We start from the raw sequence: 15,085 nt of genomic DNA, 5'->3' as shown, positions 1-15,085 counted from the left end.
GTGACATGTGAAAAGGATCTAGGAGTCTTGGTTGACCACAAACTTGACATGAGCCAACAATGTGATGCGGCAGCTAAAAAAGCCAATGCAATTCTGGGCTGCATCAATAGGAGTATAGCATCTAGATCAAGGGAGGTAATAGTGCCACTGTATTCTGCTCTGGTCAGACCTCACCTGGAGTACTGTGTCCAGTTCTGGGCACCACAATTCAAGAAGGACACTGACAAACTGGAACGTGTCCAGAGGAGGGCAACCAAAATGGTCAAAGGCCTGGAAACGATGCCTTATGAGGAACGGCTAAGGGAGCTGGGCATGTTTAGCCTGGAGAAGAGGAGGTTAAGGGGTGATATGATAGCCATGTTCAAATATATAAAAGGATGTCACATAGAGGAGGGAGAAAGGTTGTTTTCTGCTGCTCCAGAGAAGCGGACACGGAGCAATGGATCCAAACTACAAGTAAGAAGATTCCACCTAAACATTAGGAAGAACTTCCTGACAGTAAGAGCTGTTCGACAGTTGAATTTGCTGCCAAGGAGTGTGGTGGAGTCTCCTACTTTGGAGGTCTTTAAGCAGAGGCTTGACAACCATATGTCAGGAGTGCTCTGATGGTGTTTCCTGCTTGGCAGGGGGTTGGACTCGATGGCCCTTGTGGTCTCTTCCAACTCTATGATTCTATGATTCTATAAGCAACACCACACACAGGCTCAACATCAGGAGGAGGAGGAGAAATGGCAGTGCTATAGGACAAGGGAGAGAAGTCCTCTTGTATACCTGCATTTAAAGCATTGGATACTAGTGGTGACCTAAGCTTGAAGCAGAATCACAACCTCCTGTGGAATTGATGAAAATGGAAGTTACGTTTTTCACCAGGAGAATTTGCTGAGGTGTCCCCGTCTAAGCTACCCAGCAGCGGGAAAGCCCTGTAACGTGGAACTTTCTGCTTTACATTTTGGTTACTAAGAACACAAGCCCACTGGATCAGGCCATCGGTAAGCACTAAAACTATACATCTCAAATGTCAAAGAGCAGTGTAAGGAGGTGCGTCTTCAGAATTTGATGGAAATCATACGGTGAAGGAGCCAGATGAACGTCTGTGGGGAGGGAGTTCCACAATTTAGGGGATGCCACAGAGAAGGCCCTTTGCTGGGCGGCACCCCCCCCCCAAAGCCTTCAAGGCAGTCAAGCTAACAAGAGGGCCTCCTCTGTGAATCTCACCACCCGAGGGGGTCTGTGGAGAAGGACGTGATCTCTCAGATGTTCCCTGTGTGTTGAACACTGCCTCTTTGTTTGCTTCACAAGAGTCTCCTTGACCCCAAGGATACAATGAACAAGTCACAAAGGCAGCATATGCAGAAAAATAGAAAAATTTATTGGTTAGACATGCCCTTTACATTGTAAAAACATAGATGGTACAGAAATATATTTTCCTTGCTGGTCAAACTAATAAGCAATTGCCCTGGGTTATGACTCACGATACGGAGATTGCTAACTTGAAAATCAATTATTACTTTCAAAAAGTACATGAGATGGTCAATGCAATTTGATAGCTGGCATGCTACGATAATGGCTCACAATCTACTGAACAGTGTAACATCAGAGGAAGATTGCTACTGCCTGCACCTGTGATCAAGATGCACCGGAACTCGCACTCACACACAACTTTATTTAATACAAGATGACTCTTATAAAGAATAAATCTGCTCACAGACGATGCAGTCCCGGGTCTGTAATGTTAGAACTGGTCATTTCTGAAGTTAAGGTAACAAGCCAAATGGAGTTACAGAAAGTGCACCTGAAGTTTGCATTTGCAAAGTGATTCCCACAGGAGAGGCAGTTTGCGTCATTTAAAGGGCTGCTTCTCCTTCCAGCTTCACACAATCAAAACCCTTTGCTTTGGCAGAGTCGCCGCACAATCTTCACATTCCTGGCTCCAATCCAGCGTGTTGTGGTCTGCCTCCCACTAGATTCCTTTCTGTTAAATGCATTTAAAGCCAAGTCAGAAGCAAACAGTCTCTGTGAGTTATGATCTCTCCCAGCCCTCCCAGATGTAGCCATTTGAGAAGGAGAGATCCTGCAAAGAAAGGGAGATAGTGATGGTACTTCTCTGCATTCCATCCTGCAATCACAGTCAACTGGAAAACTGTCTAGCCAGTTTGGTACCCTGTCCGCAGTTACGGCTGAACTAGGATTTGTCACTGTCATGTGACGTGCCCTTCAGATTGTTGTTTCTCCTGTTGCAAATAGCTGGTGAGTCATATCAAAGCCATGGCATGGGTGGAAAACAACTTTCATCCACGGACCAGATCAGAATTGCACCCATGTGTACCATGATTGTGATTTGCAAAGGAAGGAATGATCCCATTGGTACTACATCCAGTTTGAGCTTCTGTGGATGCTCTATAATGCTTCGAAATCTTCAGGGTTCTACTGTCCTGGCTACAGGAGGATAACAAAGTGATTGCACTCACCATCAGTGATTTGGGTCAAAAATGTTTCCACTTCATCAGTTCATTAGCAACAGTGGATGCCAACCGCAAATATGGCATTAGGGAAGCCTGACTTCTAATCAATGTTTTTAGCTATGTTTATGAAACACAAATAAAAGCAAGCGTGCTAAATTCAATGACTCAAGGGGCTCAGGAAATTTTCCAAGGACAACTGAATTAATTTGCATTGGGATTTTTTTTATTTTTTGGCAATTTATTATTTTCCATAAAAACTTGTATCACTGGACGTCGTATGTAGGATTCTGATAACAGTAACCCGCCATAACAAGTAGAACTGCAGAAGATCTTTCCAGTTAGCATAGCACCATTCTTGGAAGGCAGTTATATCAGCGGGTGCATCAGGGTTTTTGGATGGAACTGCCAACGTGAAGTTCATCCCACAAAGACTTTTGACTGCGTTTTCCTGGGTTAGCTGGACCTAAGTGACTAAGAAGCAGGACTGGTGGATAAAAGAGTGCGGGGAAAGGCACCTATGATCCCCAAGCACTTTTAAGAAGCTCCACCTTCAATCAAAAATAAATCCTGGTTCTGGAGGGTAGCCCTGAGCCTCATCCTCCAAACCAAAGGCCCGTCCTAGGACCCTCTGGGCATCTTGTGCAAAGCTATCAAGGGCAGTGTGCAGCAGGTAATAGGCACCCACGAATGAGATGGCCCCAGCTACCATGTTGTCAAAAAGAGGCACTTTGTTCTTCACCACCCGGGCAGCCACTTGGCCGTACAAGGCGGCTTGGCTCAGGACGGCATGCACGGCGTTCTCCGAAAGATCCTTCCCCAATGCTGAGCTCACCTGACTGCTCAGCTCATGGCGGGGCTTGGAGGCCACGAGGGCCAAGACCCCCAGGGACTCGTCGTCCAGGCCGAAACTCTTGCGGTAGGAGTGTAGGGTTTTCATGAGCATGGGGATGTTGAGGTGGAGGTTCTGGCCAGGCAAGGCCGAGACGGCGCAGGCCAGCAACGCCTTCTTCCAGATGTGCTTGCGCAGCGATGCCTTCTTCTTCTCCACAGCTGCTGCCGTGACGCAAGGGAAGGAGAGCAGCAAGGCGTGTCTCTTGTGGCCTTCGAGCTCCTCGGCCAGAGTGTCTTGCAAGCGCTGGAAGTCAAACCGGTGCAGCTCGAAGCTGGAGACCAGGAAGACCTTGGGGGAATCCATGCCTTCATTCCGCAGCTGGCGGAGACAGTCCGCCTCTATCTCCCGCAGCACCTGGGCCTCCTCAAAACGGGCTGGCCTTCGTCGCTGTGAAGCCTTCAGATCCTGGTCCACCTTGGAGCGGACAAAGTAGAAACGTTTGCCCATGGAGCCCACGGCGCGGGCCAGCCTGACATGGTTCTCCCGGAACCGCTCCGAGGCAATGATGATGAAGAAATCGTACCTCTCGAGACCCACCTGCTCCAGGTAGCGCTCCGCTTGGAAGCATGGGGTGCCGATGCCCGGCAGGTCCCACAGGAGGACACTGGGCAGACGAGGGTGAGAGTACGATGTGGGTACGGCTGTGGTTTCGATGACGCCGGTAGCGGCAGCACGGGGGTCTCCGTCACTAAGCCCCAGCAAGGCGTTGATGAAGGTGGATTTGCCGGCACCGGATTCGCCTGTCACGGCGATCTCTAGCTTGGTGGTCTCCAGGGAATCTAGGAGCGACTGGACCTGGCTGGACACCTCCAAGACCACGCGGGATTGGATCACAGAACCCATCTCTCTGAGGTCCATCTCCTGGATTTCCATGGTGTCTTTGTGGCGGAGGCTCTGGTAGGAGCACAAGGGGGAAAGAAGAGAATCAGGGTTTTTGCTGTTCCAAGTCTGCTAGGTTCTTTGTTTTCTCCTTCTCCTGAATGCCACTGTCTAAACCGCTAATCCTTGGCGCCCTTCCAAAATGAGTATGGGAAGGAAATCAGGGGTTTCGGCTTCCAAAAAGGACTGAGCTCCTGTTCCTTCAATTAGTTGTGCGGAAGAGGGAATGTTGGTTTGGTGCATTTGTCACCCCAGAGTAATAAAAACTGCACTTGACAAAATTCCCTCCACACAACTCGGCTCATACAGCTGGTGAACCCTTTTCAAGCTTATTGTGATCGGGATGCTAGTCAGGACAGATCTTAGGCCTGATCCACCAGGGCTTTCCTTACATCTTCCATGGCCACCCAATGTGCAAATGGTGAACAGCACCTTCACACTTTTCAGGTAAGGCTGCAAAGCATGACCAGTTACGCTATCATGGGGAGGGATGCCCAGTGGCGTAGGAAGGGGGGGCGGTCCACCCCGGGTGCCACTCTGGGAGGGATGACAAAATGGCCCCTGCCTCCCCCCCCCCCAGCTGTAGAGCAGCTGAGGGCGCCCGCAGTCCATACGGGCTGCCGCTCTCGCACGCCGACCGTACGGGCATCCGTATGGGCTGCCGCTCTCATGCACGGTGGCCATACGGGCTGCCTCGCGTGCAAGCAGCAGCCCGTATGGTCGCCACACATGAGCAGTCTGTACGGGCTGCGCTGCCCCAGGTGCTGGAGAGGGTTCCTCCGCCACTGGGGATGCCAGCTATTTTTTGTTTAATTATGCCCAATACATTTCAAACAGTTGTTCTTTTTCAAAACTGTCGCAATACAGTCATACCTCGGGTTGCGAACGTGATCCGTGCGGGAGGCACGTTCGCAACCCGCAGTGTTCACAACCCGAAGCACCGCATCTGCGTGTGATGACATGCGTGTGATGTCATTTTGCGCTTCTGTGCATGTGCTGAAATCCGGAAGTAACCTGTTCCGGTACTTCCAGGTCCGGTGCGGTCCACAACCTGAAAACGCGCAACCCGCAGAATTCATAACCCGAGGTATGACTGTAGTTTGCGGGATGAAGTTACTTGTTCAGAAGCAGAAGCAAAACTGTTTGAAAAGCTTTGGGCTTGATTTAAAGCAAAACGAAACACCCCCAGCTACATCTCCTCCTAAACCCCCCTTTGCACTCTTCCTTGAGTGTTTATGTCTGGCTGGAATGTGTTCTTGAACTCTGATCATGCCTCTTGCTTGGATGAAGAACACCGCAGGGTTCATGAGTGGATGTAGAAATTAGACTTCTCCACAATAGTAAGATTTACATTACAGTGGTACCTCGGTTTAGTACTTAATTTGTTCTGGAGGTCCGGTCTTAACCTGAAATGTTCTTAACCTGAAGCACCAGTTTAGCTAATGGGGCGTCCCGCCGCCGCCGCGCCGCCGCCGCACGATTTCTGTTCTCATCCTGAAGCAAAGTTCTTAACCCAAGGTACTATTTCTGGGTTAGCGGAGTCTGTAACCTGAAGCGTCTGTAACCCGAGGTACCACTGTAATTGTTCTGCTAATTTTTTACTCTGGCCACACCCACCACTATCATGTGGCCCTCAGAAGCTTGCCCAGAAGGCAATGTGGCCCTTGGCCCGCCCCTGACTTCCCTCTTTCTTTTCCTTGCCATTGATTCTATCCCACTTTTCCTTCCTGACAACTATCTAAATGAGCATTTTACTCTAGCCATTTTCAACATACCACTTAATATAAACACGTGCATCCCTCCAAATCAGGAAAAGAATCAGAATCAGACCATTTTGTTTTATTATTATTGTTGTTGCTGCTGCTGTTATTATTATTATTATTATTACTAAGCTCTTCCATTCAAAGAGAGCATTCCAAGCACAGCACGTGCTTAAAACTACAGAATAATTAGAGGAAATCAATTAAATTAGAAAAATGCTACAAAAGTAAATGAGCAAGCTACAAGAAGCTACAAAATAGCTGCCAGTAATAAGAACAGTCTGCTGGATCAGGCCAAAGTCCCATCTAGTCCAGCACCCTGTTCTCACAGTGGCTAGCCAGGTTATGTTTTTATATTGTGATTTTATCTTGCGAACCGTCCTGAGACTTGCAGGTACAGGGCAGTACACAGATTTAATTAATAATAATAATAATATTCAGAGGCATAGCTGCCTCTGGCAGTTAAGGCAGAGCCTACCTATTATGGTTAGTAGCCACTAATAGCCTCCTCCTCCTCCTCCATGAATTTCACTTATCCTTTTTTAAAGCCATCCAAGTTAATGGACATCACTGCCTCCCAAGGAAGCGAGTTCCAAAGCAGGACCTGCATGCAACAGCAATCTCTCCACTAGTGATCCCCAACAGCAGATGACTAAGCAAGCAAATGTAGCTTTGACTTAACATAAAAGATTCCTTCTGCACCCACAAATGCGGAACGGAGCCCCATGTCTCACCTCACCCAATCCAACAAGTTGTTAGCAAACCAAAAGAGAAACAAGACTCCCAGCTGCCGGCTTTCCCTTCTCTAACCACTAGAGCCCACCCTTCCCATATTCAGAAGGGTAGACAACCCAGTGACTGTTTGCTGCAACAAAAAAAAAAAAAAAGAGCCTTGTGACACCCGGAAGTCGGCCACGGTTCGTTGTGGGAAAAGCTTGAGGATTCGAGGCCAGCTGGTCGGATGCTCGGGAAAGTTCCTACTGCAACCAATCTGCAGGCCTTCAAGGTGTCACCAGACTCTTCGCTCCTTTGAGTTTTCACCAAAGCGCAGCGCTTTTTTTGCAACCGGGCGGATGGATGTGTGCGCTCCTTCGCGCCAGCTTTGAGCCCTCCTCTATACTCACAGAATTCATTTCCCAAACCAATTCCCTAAGGCGAAGCAGCAAGCAAGCGAGCAGCAGACGTGGCGAACCGGAGGGGATCCTGCCGATCGTCTGTAGGTGGAAAGCAAAACAGAAACCATCACATGGGAAGAGGCGGAGCTGCCGGTGCAAGAAACGCGCTGGTTGGGACTGACAAAACAGCAGGCTCTTTAAATAAGAAGAAAAGCCGGACTGGTCCTGAGTGGCTGCTGCAATTAATTCGCGCCTTGGTGACCCAGATGCACCAGCCTGAGTCACATCGCAAAGCAGCCACTGCCCGGGGATCCGGGAAGCGTGGCGCGCAGAAAAGGTGATCCCAGGAACGGCCGGCGCACCGGAGAGGGAGGAGGAGCACGCGCTATCGGGGATTGTTGGGTCGCCGTCTGTGAATTTTTGCAAGCTGTCGAAAAGGGGGAGAGGGATGGAAAAGGGGGGAGGTGAAGCTGATTTACAAAAACGATCCACATTGGAAAAGTTATTATATTAACTAATGCATACTGATGGCAAAATGACTAGAATTAAAGGCATCACAGACTCCTCCAAAAAGTGAAATGAAATGTAGGTGTTCGGGGTTCCTCTGGGGAATTAAAAGGGAAGCGGTCGTCATGCAATTTCCCTCTGCCCATTTCACGCCTCCTGGCTCTATAGTACAGTAATGCCATTTTCCACGCTCTATATGTCATACCAATTCCCTGAACCTACTTGACGATAACTTCCACAATTACGCAATCTCCAAGGTGCTCAGGGGGAAAGGATGTTTGAAACATTTTTTTCAACTCGGGATCTATTTATTTTTAAGAATTCTGCACTTTAAAAGCCTTTCAGGTCCCTGTGACAAAGAACAACAGTGGCTCTGGCATTTCCCTCACCACCTACCTGACCCAGAATGCCTGGCTTTGGCCCTTGGCCCATTTGCACCTGCCAGGTGAGGCAACAAGGAGGGGGCAGGTGCAGAGAGATGGGAGCTGAGAGTGGTTCTCAAGCAATGCCTGCGCAGTGAGTGGCAGGCAGGGGCAGACCAGTGAGGGACCCTTCGGAGCACTGGGGTGCTTAACCTGGATAAGCTGTCTGCTGGTCACTACATTGTTTTTATCTCCACTTCCCATTCAGAACAGAAAAAGGGGAGTTATTAACAATTGTTTATACTGTCTACTAGCACTGGCAAGTTCCTTGGGTCCTGCTGTCTGGATTTGGTTCCTTTGATGAGTAGTGAAAACCAGATTTTTTCCAGTATTTGATATAGGTGCAAATGCACAACACCACTTGCACTTCTACAGAGCAACAGATCTACTGTCTTATGTCATCTCCTCAGAGGATGATTCCATAATCTCAACTCAGTTCTCTCCCTCCCAGTCTCTCTCTCTCCCTCTCCCTCTCCCCCCCCCCCGAATTCCTCTGTCATTCATTCCCACACACTTCACATAAACTGGGCAGGGAGTGGGGGTGATGTGTTCCCTCCCAGCCCTGATAACTCTCTGATTCAGAATATTCCCGAAAGCTCTCCAGTGATCTCCCAACCATTAGCTCCCATTCAGAAACATCCACTGAACATCCTGGACATCATTCTTTTGTCCAAACTGCTGACTCTGAGAGCAGGCACTGCTGAAGCAAGATCTTCGAGATAGCAACCCTACATCGTCATCGGTGTGGGACCTGCAAAAAATTAATAATGTTGCAGTGAATTTCCGCCTTCTAATACGCTTGCCAAAGCAAGAGTATACGAGGCCCTGCTTAGCTTCATAAATGTGCTAAATGTTTTATTACTGCACCACATGTCTACTTCCACCACACCATTCCAGCACACAAGTTTTGTTTTTATTTTTGGATTCTTCATAGTCTGCATTTCCTGTTTAACCACCAGAGTTCACTATTAGGAGTTCTTGCTGTCAGAGCACCAACCTCTCTGTATGCGGTACAAAGCGTATAACAAACAACCACCAAAAAAGAGAGCCATTTCCTGTCTTTAAATGAGTTTAAAGTCAGACTTTCGGCAGCATGGAATAACAGAGGACGAGGCAACCAAAATGCACATTGGTATAAATGCAGCTACATGGATTCAGGATTATTTTCAGCTGGGATTATGTGAGCATTGAGGATTAATGGCCAGGTTAATAATTACTTTTAAGGGAATGGCAAGTATTGATAAGGGATCTTAAAGAGAACAGTGAGCACACATGAAGATCAACACCCACAGAATTCAATATGCATTTGCGCAAATGTGTGTAATGAAACGAGGAAACGTGCTTCTTCACACGGCACATAAAACTATGAAACTCACTCCCACTGGAGAGGCAGGGATGGCCACCGACTCTGGTGGTTTTGTTGTAACCCAGAAATTACAACAGCTTTAAAAGAGGATTAGGCAAACCAATGAAGAAGGGGATCTATCAACGGCTGCTAACAATGATGGCTAAACTCCTGCCTCCACGGTGGAGGCAGTATTATATGTGTGTGTGTGGTTAATAGATTGTGTGTGCATGATTGTTTGGAGTTTCTTTCTATGCTTTTAACTGTTCTTATTTCATCCACAAGCCCCCTTGAGAGCCTGCGAGGGGAAATAGCTGGGTGGGTGTTCTTTCATTTGGGAGGTGGGGTTGCTTTACATTGGTTTTTAAATGATAGATGTTGATTTGGATTTTCGCATTTGCATTTGTTGCTCAGGGCTTTTGTTGAGGAGTGCATTTTTTTTTAGTTTGCATACATGAGCATTGTTTGTCGTTTTAATGATTGTTATCATGTATGTTGCGTTTTTGCAATGTAACTTTGTGCTGAGACTTATGGGTATAGGGCAGCATACAAATTTAATAAATAATAACAAATAAGTATTATTATTATTTTATTTTATTAAGTTGGAAACCACAGGAGGGGAAAGGTGCTACTGTGCTCAGATCCTGCTTGCACATTTCCCACAGGCGTCTGGTTCGCCCCTGTGAGAGCAGGGATCCGATTATGCTCCGACTTCTGTAAGGTAGGAAGGGTTTTTGTGCAACACTATTTACGGAGCCAATAATAAAGCTCGCTCACTTCCGGGAATACCCCTCGTTGAGCTGCAGGGGGTCCTCCCCCCAAGTTAGATCCGCGCGTTGCTTTAGCGCAGCCCTCGCCACCCGCGAGAGAGGCCTATACTAGGCCCCAAAGCCCGTCTTTTCCCTAGTTCTGCCGTCTCCATGGTTACCGGGCCTCGCGGAGGGGAGGGGGGAGCAGCGGGTAAAGCAGAGCGGGAGAAGGAAAGGAGAAGCTACGTGACGAGCGTCTCATATCTCCTGCTGGGCGTGGCCCGGGAAAAGTCTGGAACTTCGTTTCGATTGGAGGATAAGGTGCCGCCTCTTTGTTTCCCTATTGGTTGTTGCGCGCTGACGGGCAGCTCGAAGTTCAGCGAAGCTATTGGTAATTCAATGTTGGGCTTTGCATATCCGAAAGGCGCTGCAAATTTTGCGTTGAAGACTTTGGTCTTTCAACAAGTGTTTCTAAAGTGGAGGTTTTCATTCCAGCATTCCATTGGATTTGAAATTGATTTTATGTATTTCAGTCATGTTTTTTTTAAAAAAAAAAACAACAACCCCAGATACGCTTGTTTTCATTTTCTAAATATGTATGCAAGTGTTTTTATTATCTTGTGAAATGCTTTGTAGGACACAGTTCAGAAATGAAATCATTCCTCCTCTTTGGATCTTCTTTTGGTGGATTTCTTGTAGGTAGTGTTCCACAATCTCAGGGCTCTAGCAGCAAAAAAACAAAAGAAAAACCACACACACTCCAAAACCCATTATATAGCACTCAGAATTAATAGTTGCTTCTAGATCTCAGCGTGCGCAAAGGTGCATACTGGGAAAATATGCCCCCTTAAGGTTTCCCAAGCCCAGAATGTAAACAATTTTAGGCAAAGTACCTTGAACTTCTTCAGGAAACAAATCTGGAGCATTTTTTTTTTTTACCCCACTCATCAACCAAAAAGGCTCCCAGAGTGACTTGCATACAATCAAGACAAGACAATCCCTCCCTTTAGGCTTACAATTAAAAAAACAAAAACACGACACACAAGGGAAGGGGCACAGGGAGGGAAGAGGAAAATCAAAACTCAGGCGCAGTTGCTTTTATATTGACAAGCTGGCACAGTTCAGCAGCAGGAGTTGATGCAGTGGCTTCCCCCAGATGTCAGCTGTGGGCAACTCAGTGGTATAACCATGTACACGTGGCTTCTACTGCTGTGTGTATTGTAAACCTTGTGTATGTACAGATAGCACATTCCTTTATCCTCTCAAGTTGCACAGTTTGCAACTGCAGCGTAGAAAATCCAAGCGAGGCTCGTGAACCAAATATCAGTGGTTTGTAAAGGCAAAGGCATTAATCTGAGCAAATTAGACCCATGAATAATCTCAGGAGGTTTTAATGCATTTTTTATTGCATTTTAAACAGGGAGCTTACTTATTCTTCCTTTGTGTCTGCACTGCTAGCATTTTACTGTATTTCCAGTAGCCTGCAGGCTGCAAGTGATAGAAATTCATTGAAAAAGGAAAATTCCCCTAAACAGTTGACAACCTTTTATAATAATAATAATAATAATAATAATAATAATAATAATAACAACAACAACAACAACAACAACAACAACAACAATAATTTTTTTTTATACCCCGCCCATCTGGCTGGGCCTCCCCAGCCACTCTGGGCGGCTTCCATAGAAACCAAAAATACACTAAAATATCACACGTTAAAAACTTCCCTGAACAGGGCTGCCTTAAGATGTCTTCTGAATGTCAGGTAGTTGTTTATCGCTTTGACATCTGCTGGAAGGGCGTTCCACAGGGCGGGCACCACTACCGAGAAGGCCCTCTGCCTGGTTCCCTGTAGCTTTGCTTCTCTCAATGAGGGAACCGCCAGAAGGCCCTCGGCACTGGACCTCAGCGTCCAGGCAGAACGATGGGGGTGGAGACGCTCCTTCAGGTATAGTGGACCAAGGCTGTTTAGGGCTTTAAAGGTCAGCACCAACACTTTGAATTATGCTCGGAAACGTACTGGGAGCCAATGTAGGTCTTTTAAACTGGCTCTTCTCCCCTGGCGCACACCAAAGAAATTGTGGAGTTTTTTCCTGACCTGCAGATGCAGCAATGAGAAAACTTTCACCAGTTTAATTTCTGTTTGCTGCATTGTTATTTTTATTTCTCTTCCTGCCCCCATGAATGCACTAATAACAGGTGTCTGGCTGCAACTCGACAAATGAACATACTTTTGTCTCTGCTGTTAAAAGGCAAGAAACGGGATCCAGCATGTTCTCTGTAGTGTCACCCCTCTTGGCTGCTAGTTTCGTATACTGAGAGGGCAGCCGCCTTGGACTTCAGAAGGCAAATGGTGTTGGTTTACGCCGGCAGAGAAGGTCAGGGAGAGGTGAAACAAGGCCACTTGGCTTTACTGGGCATTTCCTGGTCCAGGCGTCATCATTCGGCCATTTAGGAAAGATTACCAGCCTGAGCTCCAACCTACGTGTGACATTATTCAAGCATGCTTCATCTGACATCTGCTGTTATTTTGGAAAAACAACAACACGCTTGCAAGGCCCTGCTCAAAAATGTGTGCTCCCAGTTCTGCTGCTTTATTTATAATTACAGTTATGGGGTGCTAGAGGAGGGGGAGGGCTAGGGGGAGACGTCATGCTTCTTCTGGGGTAGTTTGGCCACTTTTGGTCTCTACCCAAAAGCCAGTATGGTGTAGTGGTTAAGAGCGGTAGTCTCGTAATCTGGTGAACCGGGTTCGCGTCTCCGCTCTTCCACAAGCAGCTGTTGGGTGACCTTGGGTGACACGTCTCTGAAGTCTCTCAGCCCCACTCACCTCACAGAGTGTTTGTTGTGGGGGAGGAAGGGAAAGGAGAATGTTAGCCGCCTTGAGACTCCTTAGGGTAGTGATAAAGTGGGATATCAAATCCAAACTCTTCTACCCAGCACTCAGCTCTCAGCTGTAGCTCCTAGAAGCCATAAGCATTAGACTTCCCCTAGATGAGGCTCATCAACCTGGGAAGGGAGCCCATCTAGAAGAAGGAAAACTCTGCTCCTAAACCTCCACTGCTTTGTGGCATATAAAAAGCTAAGGAGTAAACCGTACACGAATCCAGTGTGGAGTCTCTAAAGCAGTTGGGTGGCACCTTCTGCTCTTCCGGCAACTCCTGGAGCCAAGCCTGGTGCCACAACATCATTGCAAGGTTGGTTAGGCTGAGAGATTTCAACTTGCACTCAGTGGGCTTCATGGCTGAGTGGGAAATTTGAACCTTGGCCTTCCAGACCTTTAGTCTGACACCTGACACACTGGCTGCAACTGCTATTTGCTCACTCCTGGCTGCTTCCTGGTAGGCTGGTGAGGAATGGCAGCCAGGTAAGGGGGTACAGTGGTACCTCGGGTTAAGAACTTAATTTGTTCTGGAGGTCCGTTCTTAACCTGAAACTGTTCTTAACCTGAAGTACCATTTTAGCTAATGGGGCCTCCCGCTGCCGCTGCGCCACTGCTGCGTGATTTCTGTTCTCATCCTGAAGTTCTTAACCCAAGGTTTCAGGGTTAATGGAGTCTGTAACCTGAAGCATCTTTAACCCGAGGTACCACTGAATAGTGGTACCTCTAGTTACAAACTTAATTCGTTCCAGAGGTCCGTTCTTAACCGGAAACTGTTCTTAATTAGAGGCGTGCTTTTGCTAATGGGGCCTCTAGCTGCTGCTGCGCTGCCGGAACATGATTTCCGTTCTCATCCTGGGGCAAAGTTCTCAACTCGAGGTAACTCTTCCAGGTTAGCGGAGTTTGTAACCTGAGGCGTTTGTCACTTGAAGTACCACTGTAGTTTTCAGCAGATGACTGGTGCAGGCCCTCAGTCTGGATCAGAAGTGCATTCTGGATTGGGGCCCTGTGAATGGGTTTCTCCCACCCCTTCAAAATAAAAACAGGCAGGTTAAGCATGCTTGTTTATAAAGCCCATGAAAAAGGTTAGCTGTAGTTTTTCTCTTAAATATGATCAGCCTGGAAGCAAAATGTCAAAATTTACTGAGGGTCCTTTCTTTTAAGTGAAACACCCCTGAGATAAGAGGCAAAAATAAAAATGGTACAGCCCTGGAATCTTAAGCAACTGCTTCTTAATACAACCGAGTCTAGGAAAGATGTTGTTTTTAACCTAAGAGTGGGAAAGTACAGACTGAGATACACGATGATAATCAAAGTTCAAATTATGGTCCCTGAGGGTGGTTGTGTTTTTCCGCTTGAGAGTCATGTACCTAGTCTTAATAGAAAAATGTCTAAAGAAAAATGTTAGAGCTGAAGGAGCCTGTGATGTTCATTTAACAGGAAAACAGATACAGAGGGCGTTAAAAGAGAAACACTCTGTTTCCCATGAAACCATCCATCCCATTTTCCTCCAAGTGTCTACCACTGCCACACAAAACCTGCACGTTCCCAAAAAGAAGAAGAAGGCTGAGTTCAGCACATAGGGGATAAGATCAACAAAAGAGCCAGAAAAACATTAGCTGTGATTCTGGCATTGTAGGGGGTTGGACTAGATAACCCTTGGGGTCCCTTCCAACTCTACAATTCTATGATTCAATCATTTAAAACATAAATAAATGCTGTCTGGTTATAAGAGGGAGGGCAGCAGAAATCATGTTGTAAAGGCCTGTCTCAACAACAAAAGTTTTCTGAAGGAAGGGAGGGGTGTTTCCTGCTGAGTATCTACTGGCAGGGAGTTCCACAGGGCAGGGTCTGCCATTCTTAAGCCGCTGTCCTGACTTGAAGGCCAGCCAAACCTCAGGGGCATGGAGAACTCAGTAATGAAGTGTCCGGATAATGTTCATCCATTACAATAGTCACATATCACTTGACTTGGCTCGCACACTGAGCAGGAGATTTCTGAGATTCCTGCATCACAGGGGGTTGGACTAAATGACCCTCATGGCACCTTCCCACTCTGCAATTTTGGCTTGG

At 47.2% G+C, this 15,085-nt stretch overlaps 1 protein-coding gene across 1 annotated transcript; it reads right to left on the bottom strand.

Annotated features, from left to right (window-relative positions):
• Positions 1 to 1,348: 1,348 nt before the first annotated feature.
• Positions 1,349 to 7,888, bottom strand: LOC308590115 (interferon-inducible GTPase 5-like). The gene is made up of 2 exons (XM_081199812.1): positions 7,118 to 7,888; positions 1,349 to 4,248 (listed from the first exon to the last, which is right to left on the bottom strand). The coding sequence occupies exons 1-2, from the start codon at positions 7,124 to 7,126 to the stop codon at positions 3,013 to 3,015; spliced, it is 1,245 nt and encodes a 414-aa protein (XP_081055938.1). The 5' UTR covers positions 7,127 to 7,888; the 3' UTR covers positions 1,349 to 3,012.
• Positions 7,889 to 15,085: the final 7,197 nt, after the last annotated feature.

Source organism: Podarcis bocagei (genome assembly GCF_964188305.1).
Source record: "Podarcis bocagei genome assembly, chromosome: 7".
NCBI lineage: Eukaryota > Metazoa > Chordata > Lepidosauria > Squamata > Lacertidae > Podarcis > Podarcis bocagei.
The sequence above is the reverse complement of the archived record's forward strand: the minus strand, read 5'-3'. Positions and strand labels throughout refer to the sequence as shown.